The 26,640-nt window shown below is 44.2% G+C and overlaps 2 protein-coding genes across 2 annotated transcripts in view; one reads left to right on the forward strand and one right to left on the reverse strand.

The window, feature by feature from the left end:
- CACNA2D4 (calcium voltage-gated channel auxiliary subunit alpha2delta 4) overlaps positions 1–26,640 on the reverse strand; it is a 208,277-nt gene that overhangs the window by 85,548 nt on the left and 96,089 nt on the right. The window lies entirely within an intron of this gene.
- Positions 8,180–26,009, forward strand: LRTM2 (leucine rich repeats and transmembrane domains 2). The gene is made up of 3 exons (XM_070754861.1): positions 8,180–8,267; positions 22,227–22,817; positions 25,392–26,009. Exons 1-3 carry the CDS (start codon positions 8,180–8,182, stop codon positions 25,844–25,846), a joined length of 1,134 nt encoding a protein of 377 aa, XP_070610962.1. The 3' UTR covers positions 25,847–26,009.

Consider the following 26,640-nt stretch of genomic DNA (forward strand, 5'->3'; position numbering starts at 1 on the left):
TACAACTCGGTTGCTAAAGTCATATTTTTTACACTCAAGTTTGGAGCGGTTGATATTAAGTTTGAACCTGTTGCGTGCTCTTGTGTTATTGCGGTTGAAGCTGAAGTAGTCGTTGACAGGCAGGATGTCGCAGCATATGATCTTGTGGGCAATACTAAGGCGTCGTAGTTCTAGGTTTCCCCCCAACTAACCTCAGATTGTGCCCCCTTGTTCTTGGGTTCACTTTCCTATTAAAAACACTTCCCTCCTGAACCTTATTTACCCTTTCACATATTTAAACGTTTCGATCATTTCCCCTCCTTTCCCTTCTGTCCTCCAGACTATACAGATTGAGTTCATGAAGTCTTTCCTGATAAGTTTTATGCTTTAGATACATCCTTGGCTTCCCCCTCTGTTCTACATGATGACTGTGTGCTGATGGCAACCCAATATTTTGAAGAGCATTCAGAGTGACGTGAACATTCTGCAACAATCCAGCAAGTCGTCACTCAATATTTTTGGCTAGGAAATACTGAAAGCAGAGCCAAATAATGAAAATAAAATAATGCACTTGGGGGGGAAAGCAATCCTCAATATGAGTATTGTATTGGCAGTTATGTTAGCCAAAATTTCCGAAGAGAAGGATTTAGGGGTAGTGATTTCTGACACTCTCAAAATGGGTGAACAGTGCAGTCAGGCGGTAGGGAAAGCGAGTAGAATGCTTGGCTGCATAGCTAGAGGTATAACAAGCAGGAAGAGGGAGATTGTGATCCCGCTGTATAGAGCGCTGGTGAGGCCACATTTGGAATACTGTGTTCAGTTCTGGAGACCTCACCTACAAAAAGATATTGATAAAATTGAACGGGTCCAAAGATGGGCTACAAAAATGGTGGAAGGTCTTAAGCATAAAACCTATCAGGAAAAACTTCATGAACTCAATCTGTATAGTCTGGAGGACGGAAGGGAAAGGGGGGACATGATCGAAACATTTAAATATGTTAAAGGGTTAAATAAGTTTCAGGAGGGAAGTGTTTGTAATAGGAAAGTGAACCCAAGAACAAGGGGGCACAATCTGAGCTTAGTTGGGGGAAAGATCAGAAGATCAAATATTATTTTACTGAAAGAGTAGTAGATGCTTGGAATAAACTTCCAGCCGACGTGGTTGGTAAATCCACAGTAATTGAATTTAAACATGCCTGGGAGAAACATATATCCATCCTAGGATAAAATACAAGAAATGGTATAAGGGCAGACTAGATGGACCATGAGGTCTTTTTCTGCCGTCAGTCTTCTATGTTTCTATGTTTCTATAAACATATCTCCATTATAAGATAAAATACAAGAAATAGTATAATGGCAGACTAGATGGATTATGAGGTCTTTTTCTGCCATCAATCTTCTATGTTTCTATGAAAGAGCTGATTGTGGATCTATCAAACCCAACGTGGTTTGCTCCCCACAAAATTGGGTTGAATGTGAGTCTTCCTGCACCCACAACACGTGTTGGTGTAGTCAGTGTGAACTAGCTCCGGAATCAGCCCACTAAGACCATAAACAACAGAATAGTTTCCTCTTATACCATCAGTAATTATACATTTAGGAAGCCAAGAAGGTCACAGGTGAAGCTTTTGCTTTCAGGCTGGTTAAAAGGTTAATTGGAATAAGCATTAAAATTTAGATTTATGTACCACTTCACAGTGCTTTACAGCCCTCTCTAAGCAGTTTGCAGAGAATGAGCAATCTGGGTCCTCATTTTACCCACCTTGGAAGGACAGAAGGCTGAGTCAACCTTGAGTCTACTGACATTCGGTTTGCCAAATTGCTGGCAGCCGGTGATCAGCAGAAGTAGCTTGCAGTACCACTGCACCACCGAGGCTGTTTACAGTAATATAACCATGCAAAGGATCAAACTTGGCCTGAACATACAGTAAGGCATAGCACACAGTTTCCCATGTTTCCTAAACTATTTTTACTGCTTCTCACTGTACAAGCAGATGACTGTCAAAAGTTCTTCAGTTAATACCAGAAAAGTGGACCAAAGCTATTTCGGATCTTTCTATGCCATCAATTTCTTCCTCAAAATAAAGTCATTTTGGTTGCATTTTGGTGCCTGTAACCTATGTATCTTAGGATTGCATGTTTGAGGCAAGGACAGTGTCTCTCCAATTATAGAATGGTGATTTGACAATCTAATTTTTTCTCATCGTTCCTATCACCCATTTCCTCCCACTTGGGACTGTATGACTGTCCTTGTGTCCTTAAGATTTCTATTAATATTGTTTCTTCATTGCTTATTTGATCCCTATGACAATCATTAGTGTTGTACCTCATGATTCTTGACAAATGTATCCTTTTCTATTATGTACACTGAGAGCATCTGCACCAAAGACAAATTCCTTGTGTGTCCAAGCACACTTGGCCAATAAAGAATTCTATTCTATTCTATTCTATTCTGTTTCTGTTCTATTTTTGTTCTGTTTCTGTTCTGTTTCTGTTTCTGTTCTGTTTCTGTTCTGTTTCTGTTCTGTTTCTGTTCTGTTTCTGTTCTGTTCTGTTTCTGTTCTGTTTCTGTTCTGCTTCTGTTCTGCTTCTGTTCTGTTTCTGTTCTGTTTCTGTTCTGTTCTACTCTATTCTAAATGTAAGAGCACTCTCTTCAAATTTATTAAAGTTGCAATTTTGCGTTAAAATATGGCAGTGGTTTAACAAATGTTTACCTGGTAACCAAACTAGAGGCCTAACCTTTTCCAACCATTTTCATTCTTATGTTATATTATTTTAAAAACATTTGGTAGGGAGGAGAGGTGGGTTCCTACCAGTTCTAACCAGTTCTATAGAACCGGTAGTACACCGATGGTAACATCATGAAGCCGGTTCTGTTGGTGCCATTTGTGGCTGCCGTCATCGTTTTTTGGGGGCTGGGGCTGGGGGGTGGAACTATTTTTGCTGGTTTTTGCTTCTACACATGCACAGAAGTTGAGTTTGTAGCACTTTCCAGCCATCTTTTTTTGGGGGGGGGGGGGGTCGGCTATTTTTGCTGAATTTTGCAGAAGCTGAGTTTTTGCTGCTGCGCATGTGCAGCTACGTGATGTAGGAGGAAGAGAACTGGTGGCGAGGAAAGTTAGAATCCACCCCAGTGGGGAGGTGATACACTTGAGTACACTTACAAAATTTCCTTAATACCTCACTGTAGTAGTCAGTTTCAAAGCAGAAAATATCTTGGGCAGTAAAATTCACTAATCCTGTTTGTTATCCTCCTGTACTTAATGTGTGACAAAAGCTAAAAGTTTGAGAGGATAATATTCTCTTGAACTGAATAACTAATACAGTACATTGAATTTGACAACTGGACAATGGAAAGGGATTCTCTGTGCCTTTACTATGTCTAAAAGACTCATTCTGCAACATTGGACAGATAAATGTATGGCCCCCATTCACTCAGTGGACTGAAGAATTACCCTTGCCACCTATGAGTGGACTGCCTATGGACACAGATTTTGTAGGGACAATATAATGAATTTTTTTTACAAATTACAGTAAGTTAAAGAAGACTGATAGTTATATACACTGCTCAAAAATAAAATAAAATAAAGGGAACACTTAAACAACACAATATAACTCCAAGTAAATCAAAATTCTGTGAAATCAAACTGTCCACTTAGGAAACAGCACTGATTGACAATCGATTTCACATGCTGTTGTGCACATTCAACTTCATACAGAACAAAGTATTTCATGAGAATATTTCATTCATTCAGATCTAGGATGTGTTATTTGAGCGTTCCCTTTATTTTTTGAGCAGTATAGATGTTTTAAACGTGAATATAGATTACTTGAATAATATTTACATTAGATAATCATATTTAGAAGTATAACTGTATAATATTTATTCTGCTTTGTTACTTTCTCTTTTTCTACTGTTGTATTTTTTTCATGTTTTTAAGCACTTTGTACATAGTTTGCAGTATTATAAATGTCTTTGTGTTTTGCTTTCTTTCTTCTTTTTCTGTTATTTCTTTAAAAAGCACTAAACAAATGAATAAATAAGCATATTCTCCCTTTCGTACTTCACTGTAGCTTGCTTTCCTTCTTCAGCAGCAATGGGGGAGTACCTTCAAAACGGTGGCTTGTGCTATGGCTGGGTACCAATTTATGAGAACAATTGCTTATAATTGCTGTCCAAAGCCGGCATTCAATAGAGATTCCAGCATCATTTAGAAGGCACTTTCTACCATCTGCCCAAGCAGGTGGGGGTTGCTGCTACTGCCACTATTGGTGTGCTACGTATGCAGTTTCACATCTCTGGTGTGGATGCATTCATGTCCCAGTGATGCACAGGAAGCATGCGCACACATGCGAGATTTCAGTAATTTTTTTTGCTTCCCCGCATGCACAGAAGCAAACTCTCGCTGGGACGCTGGGAAATGTGTAATGTGTGGTTGTGAATGATGCAATGTGTGGTTGTGAATGAATTGGCTGACTGATTTTATTACGTATGGGATTTTAGTAGTAATTTTTAATTTATTAGATTTGTTGTTGCGTTGTTTTTGTATCCTGTCAGCCACCCCGAGTCTTTGGAGAAGGGAGGCATACAAATCTAATAAATGAAATGAAATCTCATGCATGCTCATGTCCCCTAGGGAGATTTTTCTTCCTGTTCATGTGCAGAAGCAAAATTTTGCCGGGCACATGCGCGCACGCCAGAGACGCAAAGCTGCATGTGCCTTCTTCAGGTCCCATCGACTAAACAATGTTGTCTGGCGGGACCCAGGGGAAGAGCCTTCTCTGTGGTGGCTCCGACCCTCTGGAACCAGCTCCCCCCTGAGATTAGGATTGCCCCCACCCTCCTTGCCTTTTGTAAACTCCTTAAAACCCACCTCTGCCGTCAGGCATGGGGGAACTAAAACATCTCCCCCTTGCCCATGTTGTTTTGCTGTTTGATTGATTGTGTGCTTGTTTTTTATATATATTGGGATTGTTTTATGAATTTCTTAACTTAAAATTGTAATTGGATTGGTGGGCATTGGATTTGTCACTATGTACTGTTTTTTGCAATTGTTGTGAGCCACCCCGAGTCCGCAGAGGGGCGTCATATAAATCCAATAAATCTAATCTAATAAATCTAACTTGTGTTGCTTATGACCTATAAAGCCCTACATGGCATAGGACCAGATTATCTCCGAGACCACCTTCTGCCGCACGAATCCCAGCGTCCGCTAAGGTCCCACAGAGTTGGTCTCCTTAGAGTCCCGTCGACCAAACAATGTTGGCTGGCAGGACCTAGAGGAAGAGCCTTCTCTGTGGCGGCCCCAGCCCTCTGTAATCAGCTCTCCCTGGAGATTCACACTGCCCCCACCCTCCTTGCCTTCTGAAAGAGTTTACAATCTCATCTTTGCCGCCAGGACATTAGACCTTCCCCCCGACCAAGGAATGTTGTTAGTGTGATTACTGAATGAATGCAAATGAATGTTTTAAGTTAGAATTTTAAAGAATCTTTTAAATATATTAATTGGATAAACTGTATTGTTATGTTTTGGGTATATGCTGTGAGCCACCCCGAGTCCATGGAGAGGGGCGGCATACAAGTCCAATTAATAAATAAATAATAAATAAATAAATAAACAAACTTTTACTACCCTCCTTATCCCTACTGGTAGAAACCCATTACTGTGCTCAAAGGCTGAAACCCAATGAGATAGGACACATGGCTGCTTTGCAGCCCATAGTCTTGGGCTCCTCCCACCCTCGCTTCATTCCTTGGTCCATGTCTTCAACACATTTGGTCACCAGGAAACGAAGTGGACAAATGGTGCAGAAAGAAAGAGGAAGCAAGTAAAAGACAAACTGCTTTCTCCACCCCCTGTGTTACTCATTGCCTTAGGTCAGGGGTAGTGTTGGGCGAACCAAACTCACACAATTCGGGTCCATACCGAATTTTGCGGTGTTCGGCATGCCGAACCCAAACCCGATTTTTTTTAAAAATTTGTGCTTCGGTTTGGCGTTCGTGCCGAGCACTGCGAAGCGCCACCGCCCAGTTGTCATCTGCTGAGAAGAGGAGGAGGAGCTGGGCGCCGGTGGCGGCGGAGGAAGGTGAACACCGGGGAGCTGTCGACCGGTCGAGAGGCGGGAGGGAGGCACAAAAGGAGCTGGGGAATCCCACGAAGGGATTCCGGGGCGGAGCTTTGACGTTACGTATACCGGCAGGTTGCTAAGCACGCCAAGGTGATCACTTCCTGGATTCCATCCTCCCTCCATTATTCTAGTGCCGCCCCCAGAATCCAGGAAGTGATCACCTTGGAATGCTTAGCAACCTGCCGCTATATGTGATGTCAGAGCTCCGCTCCCAGAATCCCTTCATGGGATTTCCCAGCTCTTTTTGCTTGCGGCACCGCTGCGGTGTCCTTTTTCGTAAAAAAATTAGAAAATAAAAAATTCGTAAAAATTAAAAATGATGGGATTCTGAGGGCGGAGCTTTGACGTCATGAAGCGTTCGGAGTTCGGGTTCGGCCGAACTTTGCATGAAGTACATCCGAACTCGCCGAACCTGAACACCGTTGGGTTCGCCCGTCACTAATCAGGGGTAGGCAAAGTTGGCTCTGCTATGACTTGTAGACTTCAACTCCCAGAATTCCTGAGCCAATCATGCTAGCTCAGGAATTCTGGGAGTTGAAGTCCACAATTCATAGAAGAGCCAACTTTGCCTACCCCTGTGGCTTAGGTGGTAGGGATCGCAATATCACTTCTTCCAGGCTCCGCTTGGATACAGGCATCACGTCACTTGTAAGGAGGCTGGGCCTTGGAGTGGATGCGGTGCATTTTGCAGTCCTAGTGGTTTCTACAGGATCTTCTGTGTTTCACTCTCTTTGTCTTCTCTGAAGCCTGTCTATGGCTGTGATGCCAGTAGTGAAGAAGCAGGTGGACAAACTTCCTTCTTCTTTTGCTTCTAGTGCTCTCAGTTGCTATAGCCTGGGGAGGTATTATTGTCTGAGTTTTCCCATCTCTGGAGACTCATCTGAGCACTTTGGCTTGGATTCCAGAGATCTCTACTGATGTCTCACTAATCTGTTAATGTTCTGTGGGTACCTCTAAAAAAAGCCTCATTTTGAATGTCAGATTCCATCAGTAGGTTCTCCTCCAGATACTTGATAACTAATCGTCTGCGGAGAGGGGCGGCATACAAATCTAATAAATTATTATTATTATTATTATTATTATTATTATTATTATTATTATTATTATTATTATGTCAGTACAACACAGCAAACGAGATCACTATGCTGGATTTCGTGTTTCATCACCAGTCGGGCGCTTCCCAAGCACCTAGGACTGCATAATGTAGCGGCGAATTATGTTTGCCAATCCCAGTAAAGCCGCCTTTTGCAATTGACAGATGGAGATTTTGTCAATTCCGATGGTTTTCAAATGTCCGCTGAGATCCTTTGGTACTGCGCCCAGCGTGGCAAGTACCACTGGGACCACTTTCACTGGCTTATGCCAGAGTCGTTGCAGCTCGATTTTTAGATCTTCGTATTTCACTAATTTCTCTAGCTGCTTCTCCTCAATTCTGCTGTCCCCTGGGATTGCGATGTCGATGATCCATACTTTCTTTTTCTCCACGATCACAATGTCTGGTGTGTTATGCTTCAGAATTCAGTCAGTCTGAAGCAGGAAGTCCCACAGTAGTTTTGCTTGCTCATTTTTGACCCCACTGATGGGTACGCCTTGTCGTGGTAGTGGGGCTTGTGTGCTTCAATGAAGCTGAGAGCTGTGCCGGTGGTAGTGTAAACTACTGGTAGGTCTAACCTTGCCGGAGTGGTCAAAGCAGAGGAGCCAGACTAAACCTACCTAACCCATTTAAACTAATGGAGAGACAAAATAAAAAGAAGTCCATACTGGCTCGGTCGTCGCCCAGGATAAAAAGGACCACGGTGGCTGCTGTGGAACCTGGGCAGCCATCGACAAATGAGCTACAGGAACAAAACAAACAAAGCTTACAAATAAAAAAGCGGCAGAAATTCTCAATGTCAGAGAATTGCACAATCATGAAGTGTTATTACAACTCGGAGCCTGAAAAACGTGGATATCAAAGACAGATGTAATTATTATTATTATTATTTTATTTTTTTTTTGTCTTTCAGATTAGCCAAATTCCTCTTCAGACCTCCAGGTATATGTGCCAGTTGGTCTGGCAAGCACAAGCACCATGGGGAAAACAGCAAGCATTGTGTTGTCTTTGAGTGGTGGCTACTGGTGGAGCAACAGACTTTCTTTGAGATGGAGAAAAACTAGCTGTAAGTATTCTTGGAAATGTTTGCAGAGAGACCAGTTGCCATTTTTGAGATGATGGTAAAGATAGGGGGAAAGATAGCCTAGTTTTATAGCAATAGCAATACAGTATCCAGACCTTATATTCTTTGGGACGATGCTGTAAAATGTGACATTAGAGAAAGAAGCTGCAGGATTCTTCCTGAATGAATTTAGAGGGAGAGAAAATGTTCCCATCTTGTTCCTAAGATCCAAATATGTGCAACAGGCATGTTCTATCACCTTTCATAATGATGTTATTTTTAAAACATTTACTGGGCCATTTCACCAGTACTTGATATTCCATTAATAATAAAAAACATTAGCCCTATACATTTTTACTATAGAAGAGAATGCCTAGTTTCAGGATGCAAAAAGGATGTTGAGACTCTAGAAAGAATGCAGAGAAGAAGAACAAAGATGTTTAGGGGACTGGAGGGTAAAACAAAACGGTTGCAGGAACTGGGTATGTCTAGTTTAACGAAAAGAAAGACCAGGGGAGACATGATAGCAGTGTTCTAATATCTCTGGGTTGCCACAAAAAAGGAGTCAAGCTATTCTCCAAAGCACCTGAGGGTAGAACAAGAAGCAATGGGTGGAACCTAATCAAGGAGACAAGCAACTTAGAACTAAGGAGAAATTTCCTGACAGTTAGAACAATTAATCAGTGGAACAGCTTGCCTCCAGAAGTTGTGAATGCTCCAACACTGAAAGTTTTAAAGAAGATGTTGGATAACTACAGTATCTGTCTGAAGCAGTGTAGGTTTCCTGCCTAAGTAGGGGGCTGGACTAGAAGACCTCGAAGGTCCTTTCCAACTCTTTCTGTTCTGTTCTGTTCCGTTCCGTTCTATTCCATTGAGTCATTCTATTCTATTCTATTCTATTCCTGGAGCTGTTTATCTATTCTATTCTATTCTATTCCATTCCATTCCATTGAGTCATTATATTCTATTCTATTCCATTCTATTCCATTCCATTCTATTCTATTCTATTCTATTCCTGGAGCTGTTTATCTATTCTAGTCTAGTCTAGTCTATTCCATTCCATTCTATTCCATTCTATTCCATTCTATTCTATTCCTGGAGCTGTTTATCTATTCTATTCTATTCTACTCTACTCTACTCTACTCTACTCTACTCTACTCTACTCTACTCTACTCCATTCCATTCCAATCCATTCCATTCCATTCTATTCCGGCACTTGATATTATTATGACCAAAAAGGCACTTGGTATCACTTTATAATTTGTGAGGTCAAAGAAATGATTTACAAGCTAAAGAAAAGTAAGTCAACAATAATAGCACTGGTGAATCCCATCACATATTTTCAAGCATTCTACGGAGTCTACAGAGAGGGGCGGCATACAAATCTAATAAATAAAATAAATAAATAAAATAAATTTCCTTTTGCAACAATATCACCTCCAAATTAATTTATGTTATTCCCCGACTTATGATGAGTTCCAGATAGAACATCAAATCTTATAAAGTGCTCTTCCTCAAAGTGATGTTAACATGCATTCTTCCACTTCTAGTGTGGACAGGAAAGTAGAGCAATAACACTTAGACTTACAATATATACTGCTTCATAGGGCTTTACAGCACTCTCTAAGCTGTCTATAGAGTCAGCATATTTCCATCAACGAAGTAAGTTGACATAAACTGCATTGCCCCTATGGCCAAACTTAATGTACCTTACATCAGCAAGAAGGCTGATATGTTAACAGTTAGATGACAGCTAGGACGGAGTGTTTGATTTGAGTAGTAGATTTTACTCAGCAGGTCAGGTGGCTTATTTATAAATATGGCTCTTGAACTCTTCTGAAAAAGATCAAGACTGTTCATTTAAACAACAGTTTGGTAACCTTCTCTAAACTTGTAGGCTATGTTTAAGAAAACTTACTTAGCACTCTTTCAAAGTGGTGCTTATCCATGAGAAACTTCATTGAAAAGCATTTATGAAAACTAGATTGTTCAGGATCTAACCCAGGGGTGTCAAACTTGATTTCATTGAGGGTCAAATCAGAGTTGTGTTTGACTTTGGGGCGGCAGGGGAGGGCATGGTTAGTTTGATGTCACTCATGTCAGGGGTGTCTATGGGTGACCTGAGTGCTTTGTCAGTGAAAATGGGCTCCCGAGGTCCATTTTCCCCAGCAGAGGCACCACAGGCCGTTCCTTTGCTGTTTCGAGGACGGCCACACGGGCCAGATCTAAGCACCCTGCAGGTCAGATCCAACCGCGGGCCTTGAGTTTGACACCCTTGCTCTAAACTAAAATATGGGCTGGGGTGGCGCAGCAGGTAGAGTGCTGTACTGCAGGCCACTGAAGCTGACTGTAGATCTGTAGGTCAGCAGTTCAAATCTCATCACTGGCTCAAGGTTGACTCAGCCTTCCATCCTTCCGAGGTGGGTAAAATGAGGACCTGGATTGTGGGGGCAATATGTTGGCTCTGTTAAAAAGTGCTATTGCTAACATGTTGTAAGCCGCCCTGAGTCTAAGGAGAAGGGCAGCATAAAAATTGAATAAACAAACAAACAAACAAACAAACAAATAAATAAATAAATAAGGAGGATAATATGGAGGATCTGCAGAGGCGTCAAGTGTTGTGTCTTGCATGGCAGATGGCCAGTAATTATCCCCAAATTAAAACTCAAACACAAAGGTTTCAAAAGGAACAAGAGTCTATTTACAGAGGTTTGTTGAACTGCACAAACGCGAACCGAAACAATGTCTTTTCCCTTGCCAAAATCCAGGCATGAGGCCAGGTTGATAAGATAAAGTCCCACACAGTTGCTTCTCAGCCAAAAAATCTACTCACAATATTATTAACCCTATGAATGTCCAGTATGGTATCCAGGTTTGTCAGGCAGAAACACTCTTCACAGGGTCTTCTCCTCCGGAGAAATGAGCATTGGCTTCTTGCAAAGAGCACCTTCCAACTCCTCTCCCTTAAATACTCTCGGGGAGTACAGATTATGCACAGCTGAGCTCACTTCCTCTTTCTGAGCTTTCTTAACTGCTCCTGCCGCCCCTGCATCCTTCTCACCCGTACATTCAGGATCGGGTCCCTTATCTCCTCTTCCTCCTCCTCAGACCCTGGCAAATCCCCAGTTGGAGGTTCTTATAGCCTCTGTAGGCTCCTCACACCCAGACTCTCCCTCCTCCTCCAGCTCACTGTCTGACTCCTCCAACAGCCACACAGGCCGACAGTGCCCAGATGGCCCCAGTTCATCAGGCTCAAGGTCTGTTCCCAGAGGGCCTGGCTGCGAGCCAACCGCAACATCAAGTATCTACTGGAAGCTGTGTAGATCCCAGCTCCTGACCATATCATCAACTACATTGTCAGTGAAGAACTGAAGATGATGATGATGATGATGATGATGATGATGATTATTATTATTAATTAGATTTGTATGCCGCCCCTCTCCGTAGACTCGGGGCGGCTCACAACAATAACAAAGACAATGTAAGAACAAATCTAATAATTTAAAAAACACTAAAAAACCCATTATTAAAAGCAAGCATACACACAAACATGCCATGTATAAACTGTATAGGCCCGGGGGAGATGTCTCAGTTCCCCCATGCCTGACGGCAGAGATGGGTCTTAAGAACTTTACGAAAGGCAAGGAGGGTGGGGGCAATTCTGATCTCCAGAGAGAGCTGGTTCCAGAGGGTCGGGGCCGCCACAGAGAAGGCTCTTCTCCTGGGTCCCGCCAAACGACATTGTTTAGTCGACGGGACCCGGAGAAGGCCAACTCTGTGGGACTTAACCGGTCGCTGGGATTCGTGTGGCAAAAGGCGGTCCCGGAGATATTCTGGTCCGATGCCATGAAGGGCTTTATAGGTCATAACCAACACTTTGAATTGTGACCGGAAATTGATCGGCAACCAATGCAGACTGTGGAGTGTTGGTGTAACATGGGCATACCTGGGGAAGCCCATGATTGCTCTCGCAGCTGCATTCTGCACGATCTGAAGTTTCCGAACATTTTTCAAAGGTAGCCCCATGTAGACGTCCTTATTCAAAATTGTGTTGGAAGGACAAGGAAAACAGCCACTTCGAATCTGGAGGAGCTAAACATAAATTTAACCTGTCTCTCTGGCAGGCTGAGGATGAGGCCAAAATGTCCTTTAAAAAGGGCCGTCTCTATGCTGCAGTTAAAAGGATGGGAAGGGGAATCCGAATCTGAAAATATTCCAATACCGAAAAAGAAGCTTAATAAACTTCAGTGAACTATCAATCTCTGTAGCAGGTTATGAGAAAGGTTCATTAATGAGGATGCATGCCGTTAAGCCAAGCAGGGGGTAGAGACATTCACCCAAATCTACAACTGGGGGTCAAGTACCATATGTCAATAAAAGTTGCTGAGAAAATGGTTTCTTTTCACCCAAGAGCCTTACCTTTGTTAAACGCCATTGCTTCCTAGATTGCTATTATAAATTATTTACCCTAAATGCTACTGAGCCCTAGCCTAATCTTATATTTCTGGATCCTCTTACCAGAGTCCTGGTAAGATAAAGTAACATGATCTTTTCTTGACATAAGAGCATACACTATGTTTGGCTGTTTCTCTTAAACTATTGTTCCGTAACTTTTTCTGGTTTTCATGGGATGAAAAACTATCTTAGCTGCTCCGCTGAACATCCATAAAAAAATGTCTTTTGAGATCTTGATACATGTACCTTCTGTCGATTGTAAACAATCCCATGCCTTACTCATGTTTTTCCTGGCACTTTTGTGTCCTCAGCAACAAAAGTAATTGAGGGCTTCCTTTTCTCTCTTGGCTATCTCTTTCACCAGGAGAGTTTTGGTGTACAGTGATACCTTGTCTTACAAACTTAATTGGTTCCGGGATGAGGTTCTTAAGGTGAAAAGTTTGTAAGACGAAACAGTGTTTCCCATAGGAATCAATGGAAAAGCGATTAATGCGTGCAAGCCCAAAATTCACTCCTTTTGCCAGCCGAAGCGCCCGTTTTTGTGCTGCTGGGATTCCCCTGAGGCTCCCCTCCATGGGAAATGTAATAACTGGAACTCACGTATAATTCAGGCCGTTTATTTTAAGAACTCATGCCAGAGCAGGCAGATACACACATGAAAGGTTTCAGCACAAGCATAACATTTTATACAGCAGACAGGCTGAGGAGCCAACCAATACAGAACAGCATAATCTCCCGCCTGCATTGTTACTTAGTAAGCGCGGCCAATCAGCACCTTGGAGAAGGCGCCAATCCCCGCGGCTTTCCCTGCTGCCGGTCGTCAGGCAGATATAACACTCCTTTCTTCTTGGATGGAGCAAACGTAATCCTTCAAATAGGCGGGTCTTTTTGAAATCCTGCTGGAGCGTCTGAGTCCTTCCTGACACGCCGGCTGGGCCTCCCCCTCTGTCAATCTTTCCCTGTGCGGAGAAGCCACTCCTGCACAGATGTCAGGGGCAGGACTTCCTAAGTCCCTAACTTGGGGTGGTAATGGAAACACCTCTCTTTCCAGCAAGCCTTCCCCTCTCTCTGTGCCCTCCTGATCTCTTGCCCGGTCCACCCTGATTTGGTCTAAATGCCTTTTCCAAACCCGGCCATCCCTTAATATTGCTTCAAAGGAACGAGGCCCTAATGCTCTACTTATGGTTGCCCGCTTCCAGTTCTGCCCCCCTGCGTATGCCCGCACATACACCCTGTCACCTACCTCTATTCTCCTTCCCGCTGGCTCTGGCCACTGTGCAGCAGGGGCATATAAGGGATGTAACCTGTCCAGGGTAATCCTCAGCTTCCTGCCCATTAACAATTCGGCCGGAGTCTTACCCGTTGCCACACATGGCGTGGAGTGCTGGGCCATTAGCAACTCCGTGACTCTCTGGTGCCACGACCCATGTGGCATCCGTTTGAGGGCATCCTTGGCAGAGCGTACCATGCGTTCCGCCTGCCCATTTCCGGCGGGATGCCAAGGAGATGCCAGGGCATGTCTGATGCCCACAGCTGCTAAAAACGACTCAAAAGCCACAGAAGTGAATTGAGGGCCATTGTCCGAGACAAGTATGTCAGGGAACCCATGAGACGCGAACAGCGTTTCCAAAACTGCCACAATAGCCATAGACTGAGTAGACCTCAAGCGGGCCACCTCCAGCCACTTAGAGTGGGCATCCACCACTATTAAAAAATTCTCGCCCAAAAAAGGACCGGCCAGATCAATGTGTAGCCTTGCCCATGGCCCCGCAGGTGGCTCCCAACTCAACGCTTCTGCTCGGGGGGGAAGAGACCTACTCTCTTGGCACACCTGGCAAGCTGCCACCCGCTGTTCTATCTCCTTATCCATGCCAGGCCACCACACATAGTCCCTAGCTAGCCCTTTCATACGGACAATGCCGGGATGTCCTTTGTGTAATACAGACAGAACATGTGCACGTTGCTTGGGGGGAATTACTACTCTACTCCCACGGAGCACACAACCCCGTTCCACTGACAGCTCTATCTTGCTACGGAAATATAGGGCAAATTCTTCCCCAGGAGAAGAGGCAGGCCAGCCTCGGAGAATCCACTGCTTAACCCTGGACAAAATTAAATCATTCCCCGTCTCCCTGGCTACCTCCGGAGCTGCCAATAAAACAGGCTCATCCCCAATGGCCAAAACCGTGCTGGCTGGAGCAGGATCTGACAGGAGCTCAGTAAGGGGACATCTACTCAGGGCATCCGCGTGAGCAATGTGACGGCCAGGCCGGTAAGTCAACGTATAACAATAATTGGCTAAAAATATTATCCAGCGCGACATGCGCGGAGACAACACAATCGGACTCTGCCTGTTCCCAGCTAGTAACCCTAACAGAGGCTGATGGTCCGTGACGAGCTCGAAATGCCGGCCATACAGATAGTTGTGGAATTTCCGCACCCCCGCAATCAGAGCCAAAGCCTCTTTATCGATATGCCCATAATTCCGTTCTGCATTAGCTAGAGTGCGGGAGAAGAATGCCAATGGAGCCTCCTTCCCATCTGGCAACTTATGGCTCAGCACCGCCCCCACGCCGAACTGTGAAGCGTCGCATGTAAGAATTAAAGGCAACGTTGGGGAGTACTGGGCAAGTACACTGTTGGAAGTCAGAATTTCTTTTACCGCCAAAAATGCGGACTCTTCCCGCCGCCCCCAATGCCAAACAGCTTCCTTATCGAGCAGCCTATGGAGCGGCTCAGCGACCGATGCCTTGTGAGGCAAAAATACGGCATAAAAATTTAATAAACCTAAAAAAGCTTGCAGCTCTTGCTTTGACTGTGGCCTCGGCGCCTCCTTAATTGCTCTCGTCTTGTCCCCTGTGGGGTGGATTCCCTCAGCATCTACTGTGAAACCTAAAAATTCCACACTCGGGACCCCATAAACACACTTTTTTGCCTTTAACTTAAGGCCAGCGTCTCTAAACTTGGACAGTACCTGTCTCGTTCTCATTTCCAACTCCTCCACCGTCCCCCCAGAAACCAATACATCATCGAAATAGGGGACGGTTCCCCCAATTCCGTAGAGCAACCGCTCCATGAGCCCCTGGAAAATTCCAGGGGCAATAGACACCCCGAATTGAAGTCGGTTGCACTTAAACACCCCCCGGTGAGTAATTATCGATTGCGCCTCAGCAGTTTGGGGGTCTACAGGTAACTGCTGGTACGCTTGCGTTAAATCCAGCCTCGCGAACAACCTGCCCTTCCCAAGTGAGTGGAGCAGCTGCTGCACCACTGGCAGGGGGTAGGAATGATGTGCAAGCGCCCGGTTGATAGAACATTTATAATCGCCACACAAGCGAATTCCCCCATCCCCCTTGACCGCGATAACTACTGGGGTTTCCCATTTTGCCTGGTCAATAGGCTCCAAAACCCCTTGGCTAATTAATCTATCTAATTCTTCGTCCACTTTGGGCCTCAGAGGAATGGGTACACGGCGGGGTTTAAGTCGGACAGCTGGGACACTAGGGTCTAAGCTAAAAGAAATCAAAGAGCCCTTGTAACAGCCCAGGCTGGAGTCAAACACTGAGGGAAATTCTTTGGCCCACCTGTCAAAACCCGTCTCCTCCCTTACAGTATTCACTCCCGTCACAGATAACCCCAAAGCAGTAAACCAGTCCAGCCCCAACAAATTGGCAAAAGGCCCATTCACAATAATTAAAGGTAGTTTGCCAGAAAAAGCCTTAAATTGAACTGTAAAGGTACCCTCCCCCACAAGAGGAATGAGAGTTCCCTGATAGTCCTTGAGGTTGAGCTGACACGGCCGAAGCTGAGACTTCCGTAGCGCAGGAAAACATCGTTTTGCCGTTGACCAGGACACCAGGGACCGGGCGGATCCAGTGTCGACTTGCATCGGGCAAACAGTGTGGCCCAGGCGCACACACACAGAAATCTTGTCCACCGCGGAGGACGTCTTTCGCACGTACGCTGTAGTTGAACGCGGAGAAGTGAAAATAGCATTGCAGTCTTCCCGGCGAGAATACGAGGACCGTCTCTGCCACCGAGAGCCTGAGTTAGAATAGTCTTTTTGATCCCTTTGAGCCGGCGGAGGAGATCTACGGGACCGGCAAACCTTAGCAATGTGCCCTTTTGCACCACAGCGCCAGCAAGAAGCACCACGGAAAGAGCAATTTACTCTGAGGTGTCCCCCTCCGCACCCTCGGCAAGGAGACAGCGGAGCCCGGGGCCGGTTGGGTGGCTGCTCCCGTCCACGACTCGCAGTCAACCGACAAACTTCCTCCTCAGTAGGCGCCGCTGCCCCGTCCGCATCTGCAGGAACCCCTGGCTTATCTGGGGAAGGGCTACTTGGCAAGGTGACATTGACTGAAGAGTCCATGGCAGCCACAGATTGAGTGGACAATTCAAATGCCCTGGCCTCTGACAAAGCCGTGTGAAATGACAAATCCTGGATGGCCAATAAACGCCGTTTGAGGCGACCATCTCTTATGCCAAATACCAGTCTATCAAGGAGGTAATCGTTCAAATCCAAAAACTCACAATAAAGAGCTGCTCTGCGTAAGGCAGCTACATAGTCATTTATCGATTCCCCCTCACCTTGATTCCTCTGATAGAATTTATACCGTCGAGCACAACGGGAGGGAGCCGGGGCATAATGATCTTGAAGAGTTTTTAGAAACTCGTCCCAGGGCACATTGTTTATGGAAACCGGGGCAAACAACGCTCGAGCTGTCTCGAACATTTCCGTGCCGCAAAATCCGAGGAAATAAGCCCTTTTGCGGTCACCAGAAATCTCTGAAAATCCATTCGCAATTAGAAAACAGTCAAACCTGGCCACGTATGAGTCCCAGGTCTCCCCTTGTGGATCAAAGGGGGGAAAAGATACGTGGGTAGACATTGTGGTAAGTATATTTACCCACAATAGTAGGAATCCTCGTCGCCAAATGTAATAACTGGAACTCACGTATAATTCAGGCCGTTTATTTTAAGAACTCATGCCAGAGCAGGCAGATACACACATGAAAGGTTTCAGCACAAGCATAACATTTTATACAGCAGACAGGCTGAGGAGCCAACCAATACAGAACAGCATAATCTCCCGCCTGCATTGTTACTTAGTAAGCGCGGCCAATCAGCACCTTGGAGAAGGCGCCAATCCCCGCGGCTTTCCCTGCTGCCGGTCGTCAGGCAGATATAACAGGAAACACCACCTCCGGACTTCTGTGTTTTTGCAATGCTGCAGGGGAATCCCAGCAGGGGAATCTCAGCATTGCAAAAATGAGCACTTCACTGGCAACGGAAGTCCGGAGGTGGGGTTTCCCATGGAGGGGAGCCTCAGGGGAATCCCAGCAGCACAAAAACTCCGCAGTCTGCATTGGTTGCCGATCAGTTTCCGGTCACAATTCAAAGTGTTGGTTATGACCTATAAAGCCCTTCATGGCACTGGACCAGAATATCTCCGGGACCGCCTTCTGCCGCACGAATCCCAGCGACCGGTTAGGTCCCACAGAGTTGGCCTTCTCCGGGTCCCATCAACTACACAATGTCATTTGGCGGGACCCAGGGGAAGAGCCTTCTCTGTGGCGGCCCCGACCCTTTGGAACCAACTCCCCCCAGATATCAGAGTTGCCCCCACCCTCCTAGCCTTTCGTAAGCTCCTTAAAACCCACCTCTGTCGTCAGGCATGGGGGAATTGACATGTTCCCTCCCCCTAGGCTTATAAATTTTATGCATGGTACGCTAGTGTGTATGATTGGTTTTAATTTGTGGTGTTTTTTAAATTAGCTTAAATATTAGATTTGTTTTACATTGTGTTGTTGTTGCTGTGAGCTGCCCCGAGTCTGCGGAGAGGGGCGGCATACAAATCTGATTAAACTAAACTAAAAACGGTGCTTCGCTGGCAATGGAAGTCCGGAGGTGGGCGATCCCAGCGGCGGCAGTGGGTTTGTAAGGTGAAAATAGTTTGTAAGAAGAGGCAAAAAAATCTTAAACCCCGGGTTTGTATCTCGAAAAGTTTGTATGACGAGGCGTTTGTAAGACGAGGTATCACTGTATATCTAATTCTCAAGCTGAATTTTTCAGTTGTTTAGAAGTAGCGTCATTGCATCATTTTGAATAATGGTATTTCAAAAGAGTTCTGTCACAGAGTAACGAAAAGAAAGGCATTTGATTAAATAGAAAAGTAATGCGTTTCCGGGATATATTCTCACCTTTCTCTTTACACAAAAGCATTAAATGTTCTCCCATCATCAGAAATATCTCTGTATTATTAATATGGTGCTTCTGTCAGGCGTCCAAAGGCAAGATGATTTTAATAACACATGTCACTTTCCCTCCCTTCTTGATCTGTCAGGCATAATCCTACATTTGAATGAGATGTTCTAAGAGGAATTAAATCCTCTAATCAAATAGTATCAACTATGGCGCCAACAAGATATACAGAATGCATCAAAGTATCTCTGCTGCTGCTTGTGGGGAAGATAGTTATGAAGACTTCTAATTTTGACGTGACAGATTTAACCCTGTTTTTTTAGGATACCGGGGTAGGAGCATTAAGTAGTTTTGGCTTGAACTCATTATAGAATCATAGCAATGAATTATGTATCAATATTCAGCCCCATATTATTTGATTCTAGATTTAATCTAAATCAAAATTGATATCTTTATATTAGGTTCAGATGCATTTATTATCTTAGAATAGAATCTATTTTTTCCCCTTGAGTTTTGCCATTCAGTTATATAGGAACTGAAGCATTATTTGTTGGTTGGATACAGTTTTAGAATACAGGTATGCTGTATTTCACCCTGCAGCAAATGATGGCATGCCTTACATCTTGGATGCTTGTGTAATGTTTTTTAACCTTTGCTTATGCTAGTTATTCATGATATATATTCATGAGAGATTTTTAGGCCCTGGTTGAATTTAGAAAAAATAAACAAAAGATAGTAAATAAAACAAATCTTATAGTCAATCAAATGTATAATAAATCTCATTTAAAAAATAGCAATACATTGAATAGATAATTTATGCGTTAAAGTGTATCTTAAGAATATCAAATTAAATATAAGCAAATATATTCTTTATAAATTCTGTCTAGCAAGATCTCTTCGATAGCTCTGGATTATCTTCCATTCATGCTTAATTCCATTGCGTTTAGGACGCTGGACACTGTGGTATCAGGCAGAAAAATCTCTGGGGCACCATTGACCTTTTTCCCCCCACAGTGTGAGGATGTTTATTCTTTAGCCCCAGTAGCTCATCAAAAGCTAAAAGGAAGCTCACACTGTGGGAATCCATCTGGCTCCACAAGGATTAATCTGTGAAAAAGCTCATTTGGCTAGCGTTCAGCTCATAATGCTCCTTTTTAAAGAGAAAGAGGGAAGGAAAAGAGACAGTGGAAGTGATGTGCCGGTGTCTGGAGGCTGTTGGGGTCTGGATGGGTGTCAACAGACTCAAACTCAACCCGGATAAGATAAGGACAATTCCATCTGTCCATCCATAACCCTGGGGAGGGGGAATTATTTACCCCCTCAGAGAGGGTCCACAACTTGGGCGTCCTCCTCGATCCACAGCTCACATTAGAGAACCATCTTTCAGCTGTGGCGAGGGGAGCGTTTGCCCAGGTTCGCCTGGTGCGCCAGTTGCGGCCCTATCTGGATTGGGACTCGCTATTCACAGTCACTCATGCCCTCATCACCTTGAGATTCGACTACTGTAATGCTCTCTACATGGGGCTACCTTTGAAAAGTGTTCGGAAACTTCAGATCGTGCAGAAGGCAGCTGCGAGAGCAATCATGGGCTTCCCAAGGTATGCCCATGTTACACCAACACTCCGCAGTCTGCATTGGTTGCCGATCAATTTCCGGTCACAATTCAAAGAGTTGGTTTTGACCTATAAAGCCCTTCATGGCATCGGACCAGAATATCTCCGGGACTGCCTTCTGCCGCACGAATCCCAGCGACCGGTTAGGTCCCACAGAGTTGGCCTTCCCCGGGTCCCATCAACTAAACAATGTCATTTGGCGGGTCCCAGGGGAAGAGCCTTCTCTGTGGCGGCCCCGACCCTCTGGAACCAGCTCCCCCCTGAGATTAGAACTGCCCCCACCCTCCTTGCCTTTCGTAAACTCCTTAAATCCCACCTCTGCCGTCTGGCATGGGGGGACTGAGATAACTTCCCCAGGCCTATACTGTTTATGTATGGTATGTTGTGTGCATGTATTTAAATTATGGGTTTTTCGCTTTCTAATTATTGAATTTGTATTATATATTGTTTTCTGTTGCTGTGAGCTGCCCCGAGTCTGTGGAGAGGGGCGGTATACAAATTAAACAAACAAACAAACAAACAAACAAACACACATACATACATACATACCCACAAGAAACATCCCAGAACACAGTGAAACTGGTTCTAGAACTGGGCAGACTGTTTACGGGACCGTCTCCTGCCGCATACCTCCCAGAGACAATAAGAGCTCACAGAATTGGCCTCCTCCAAGTCCCGTTGACTAAGCAATGCAGGTTGGCTGGGCCACAGGGGAGAGCCTTCTCTGTTGCCGCCCCGGCTCTAAGGAATCAACTCCCCACCCTGACATCCGTATTGCTCCCACCCTACTGGCCTTCCGTAAGGCCACGAAGACCAGACTTTGCCGGCAGGCCATGAATTGACATCTATCATGGCCAAATTGTATGAATGGTACGCATGTATGCTGCTTGGATAGTTGAACTATGGGTTTTAATTAGGGGTTTTTTTTAGTTTTTAGACTGTACATTTGACTTCTTTTATTATATTTGTAATTTTATATTGTTGTGAGCCACCCTGGGTCCTTCGGGTTTGGGCAGCATAGAAGTCCAAACAAACAAACAAACAAACAAACAAACAACTCGTAGAACCAAAAGTATTTTTAAAAACCATCCTCTAAAGTTACCAGATGGAATTATGCTGTGATGGAGGCACTTTATTTATTTATTTATTTATTAGATTTGTATGCCGCCCCTCTCCGTACACTCAGGGCAGCTCACAACACAATAAAACAGTTCATGACAAATCTAATAAGTTACAATTTAAAATATTTTAAAAAACCCATTATTAAGCAGACATACATACAAACATACCATACATAAATTGTATAGGCCCGGGGGAGATATCTCAGTTCCCCCATGCCTAACGACAAAGGTGGGTTTTGAGCAGTTTACGAAAGGCAAGGAGGGCAGGGGCAGTTCTAATCTCTGGGGGGAGCTGGTTCCAGAGAGCCGGGGCCGCCACAGAGAAGGCTCTTCCCCTGGGGCCCGCCAACCGACATTGTTTAGTTGACGGGACCCGGAGAAGGTCCAGTCTGTGGGACCTAATCGGTCTCTGGGATTCGTGCAGCAGAAGGCTGTCCCGGAGATATTCTGGTCCGATGCCACTTGTGCATCTGGTTGCAAAATTAAGGTAGCATTAACAAGTGTGTTTACATGCAGCCATGGAAGATGTTTCAATATATTGTGTTTGATTTTCCTCTTCTCTCGTGCAGTGTTTGCCTGTTGGCTTTCGTTTTGCGCAGCCGAGACTTTCATCACATGCCCCTCGTCTTGCAAATGCAACAGTGGTAGCCTGGAAGTGGACTGTAGTGGCTTAGGCCTTTCGTCTATCCCCTTGGACATTCCTACCAGTACCAGGACCTTCCTTTTCCTTAACAATCAACTCAGCACCTTGTCAGAACAAGCTTTCTCCAACCTTTCTGCTCTCCAGCGACTGGATCTTTCCAACAACTTCTTAGATCAACTTCCTGAGAATGTTTTCAGAGACCTGGTTAATCTTACTGAACTACAGCTGAGGAATAACAGCATCAGGAGTTTGGACAAAGACCTTCTGCAAAACACCAACCTTTTGCATCAGTTGGATCTCTCCATTAATGGACTTGCTCAAATCCCTTCTGGTATTTTTGATGATTTGCCTTCCCTTCGCTGGCTTTCCCTCCGATCAAACCGCCTGCAGAATTTGGACAGGGTAACTTTTGAGCCATTAATCAGCCTGCAACAATTACACGTGGGAGATAATCCCTGGGAATGTGACTGTAATCTGAGAGATTTTAAATATTGGATGGAATGGTTCTCTTATCGAGGTAGGTACCATTGAGGATGGGTCTAAACTGAGGATTATTTTTTGTTAATTTATTATGGATTACCAGGAAGGAAAATTAGTCAGATATGGTTGATTCAAATTTCAGATCTTGGATTAGGAGGATTGTCACCAGAGGTGGGATTCAGCAGGTTCTACCAGTTTTGGAGAACTGGTAGTGGAAATTTTGATTCGTTCGGAGAATTAGTAGCAGAAAATAGTTTGGAGAACCGGTAATAATAATAATTTAATAATTTATTAGATTTGTAAGCTGCCCCTCTCCAAAGACTTGGGGCAGCTCAATATGAACAATATGAACAAATCTAATACGGTACTTAAAAACACTATCTAAAAACCCTAACATTAAAATGACCACACAACCCAATCATACCATACATAACCTTATTATTAGCAGAGGGATGTATCAGTTACCCCATGCCTAGCGACATAGGTGGGTTTTCAGCAATTTACGAAAGGGAAGGAGGGGGGGCAGTTCTAATCTCTAGGGGGAGTTGATTCCAGAGGGTGGGGGCCGCCACAGAGAAGGCTCTTCCCCTGGGCCCCGCCAGACGACATTGTTTAGTCGATGGGACCTGGTAAATACCACCTCTGACTGGCCCCAACCCCACCTGTTCTGTATCTCCCAAGTCCCAGCTGATTGGGAAGAAATTGGGATTTTGCAATAATCTTCCCCTGGAGTAGGGAGGGAATGGAGATTTTACAGTATCCTTCCTCTACCACATCCACCAAGCCAAGCCACGAGCACAGAACCGGCAGTAAAAAAATTTGAATCCCACCACTGATAGTCATAGTGCATAATTCGACTTCGTTAATGACATTTTAGTGTTTTATAGTTGGATTAGGCAGATATATTTGCTTAGCCAAAGTCATTCAGCTTCCTGAGAGTGAGTTTATTTTCAATGGATCAATATGTTGTATGTGTGTGCGTGTATCCATTTTAATCATTCTGGACTTTCTAACCATACCGTTGCCAATGCAGAAGAACCGAACACAAAGCTGGGATAGAGCCCAACATTTGAGCTTCTAAAACAACAATCTCATTTCACCACTTGTATGCAAGAGGTTTGAAACAAAACTTAATCTCAGATTGTTTAATAGAGAATCACTGCTTCCACAGGACCTGACAATGGTCACCCGTAAGCATTTAGATTCTTCCATCTTTAAAATGGATCAACAGTGTATCTCACTGGGTAGTCACTAAGGTTTTAATGGATGTTTTGACTAGATTAGTTGAGAAGGTCATTAACATGTTTGGCAGGAAATATTAAGTGTTTGCTAATGGTACTGCCAAGTACTCTTTTTGACACATTCTGTTTAGCAGCTTCCCTTTTAAAAACTGATATTAATAATTAGCATTCAAATCTTCTGAGTCGCTTGTTTTATCGGAATCATCACCGATACCAATTTATGTAGCAAATTCCTCATATTGTACTGTAGAAAGTTAGATGTTTCTACTGATTATTGTCCATTGATTGCCAATTTAAATGTAGACTGGCTGTAACTTTTATAGGGGCTCAAAATCCATTTCTAACTATATATGCATTTCACTTTATTAATGGAGTTCTTGAGTGGACAGAGAGCCTGTCATTTTAATTGTGATAATGTTGTCATTGATAGCCCTTTTAATAAAGGGCAATTAGCAAAGCCACAGCTCACATCTTGATTTTTCGAATCAAAAGTTGGAGAGAGCCACTTTTCCCATTTGGTTCTTCCACTTGGTCATAGTACAATCAGAATTTAACATAACCAGTGAAGCTTGTAATGTGTCTAAGTAATTGGCCACTTTCTTTTAAAGCTCTTTTTGTGTTGTTCTGGAACAGTGATGGCGAACCTATGTAGGTGGTACGTGGAGCCATAACTGCTGGCATGTGAGCTATTGCCCTAGCTCAGCTCCAATGTGCATGTGTGTACCAGCCAGCTGAATTTTTGCTTGTATAGAGGGGATGGGGAGGGTTTTTTTACCCTCCCCCGGCTCTAGAGAAGCCTTTGGAGCCTGGGGAGGGTGAAACGTGAGCCTACTGGGCCCACCAGAATTTAGGAAACAGGCCATTTGCAGCCTCCAGAGGGCCTCCATGGGACGGGGGAAGCTGTTTTTGCCCTCCCCAGGCATTGAATTATGGGTGTGGGCACTCGCGCATGCACGATAGCATGTGTGCATGCTATTTAAGCACTGGAAGAAAAAAAGATTCACCATCACTTTCCTAGAATGTTTGCAGCTGCCACTGCTGAAGCATTATGTTTATCGCTTTTATTTACCCTTTAATCATTACCCTTTATTTACCCTTTAAGTTTTGATTATTTCATTTTATTGTTACACACTTAAAGTGTGAGGTTTTCAAAAAGCTTTTTGCTTTTAATAATGGTTCCACAATCCTGGCTTTCTTGATATGCTGAATGCAGTTACCATTTAGGTAGAGCCACTGTAGGCCATTCCAATATTGAAGCGTTCAGCCGCAACAGCTCCACTGAAATGCATTATTACACTGAACCCAGTATGGGCTCACACGAGGGTAGGGAACTAAGCTTTTTTTTTCTTTCTTTCTCTCTTATGGGATAGGAGGAAAGATAGACCAGCTGGCATGTACTTTGCCTAAAGAGCTGCGGGGGAAGGATATGCGCTTGGTACCCATGGAGATGTTTAACTACTGTTCCCAGCTGGAGGATGAGAACAGCTCTACAGTGCTGGACAATATTGGTCCTCCTTGCACGAAAGGAAGCCAGACTGCTCCCAAACCCAAAACGAGTCCTGAAACAGAAGAGGAGCCCAGTGTGGGTTGTCCCCAGAAGCAAAAGCCACGACCCATCAGTGTGCGCCGAGCCATTGGCACCGTCATCATCGCAGGGGTAGTTTGTGGCATTGTGTGTATCATGATGGTGGTGGCGGCAGCCTACGGGTGTATCTATGCATCTCTCATGGCTAAGTACCATCGAGAGCTGAAGAAGAGGCAGCCGCTAATGGGTGACACGGAGGGAGAACACGAGGAACAGAAACAGATCTCCTCCGTGGCCTGAATCTTCGTGGAAATGTGAAGCAGGGTAGGATACAGCCAAGACTTAAGAATACTTCCTCCCAGGTGAGCAGATGGACTGTGTGATTATCCCATTGGTCCAATTAGTAAAATGTGTTGGCCCTGGGTTCATGCTCACTCTCCTTTGTTCTCACGGAGCTCCAGGTGAATAAAAGATGTCTTCTCTTTTGCACCAGACTTCCCATTCATGGTCATATCTCGGGGAGGTCAGCCAAACAAGCATCTTTGTTTGATTTCCTGGGCTTTTTTTTTTAATTTTAATTTTTTTTTTTGCAAATACCCTTTGCCTCACACTCAAAAACATTTGTTAATGTGTCTAACCACCACCCCAGCCCAACCCTGTGGCATCACTCATGCTATTGTACAACTATTTATTCATTTTAGCTATGCTAAAGGAATCCAGTTCACCAACACTCCAGGCTCATAGGTCTGTACGGTAATTGAATCCAGCATAGTCAATGGAAATCTAATCCTCCTATTTTAGGGCTAGAAATAAAGAATATTTAGGTGTACCATCCTCAACATTACAAAGAAGCAAAAGTGTATATTAACATGTGCTTATTACCTACAGACTTATCCACATCTTTCTTTGCGTATCATCAGTATGTAACTGTGGAGAGTTTAAAAATAACATGCCTCCTAACTCCCCATTCAGCTTTCCCCTTTCCCGATAGCTACGATGAAGAACGGTGTAGAGCATCTGCAGAAGAATGGATCACATCTCTCCTATTAAAAGATCAATCTTTAGGAAAGGCCCTCAGCTTCCTCTGGTTGATC

This window comes from Erythrolamprus reginae, chromosome 6, assembly GCF_031021105.1.
Source record: "Erythrolamprus reginae isolate rEryReg1 chromosome 6, rEryReg1.hap1, whole genome shotgun sequence".
In the NCBI taxonomy this organism is placed as follows: domain Eukaryota; kingdom Metazoa; phylum Chordata; class Lepidosauria; order Squamata; family Dipsadidae; genus Erythrolamprus; species Erythrolamprus reginae.

What these genes read in the sequence shown, in the direction of transcription:
- LRTM2 (XM_070754861.1), top strand. Translation starts at nt 8,180, where the DNA reads ATGGGGAAAACAGCAAGCATTGTGTTGTCTTTGAGTGGTGGCTACTGG. An exon ending in GAGATGGAGAAAAACTAGCT is followed by an intron (nt 8,268 to 22,226) that starts GTAAGTATTCTT and finishes TCTCTCGTGCAG; the next exon opens with TGTTTGCCTGTTGGCTTTCG. An exon ending in GGAATGGTTCTCTTATCGAG is followed by an intron (nt 22,818 to 25,391) that starts GTAGGTACCATT and finishes CTTATGGGATAG; the next exon opens with GAGGAAAGATAGACCAGCTG.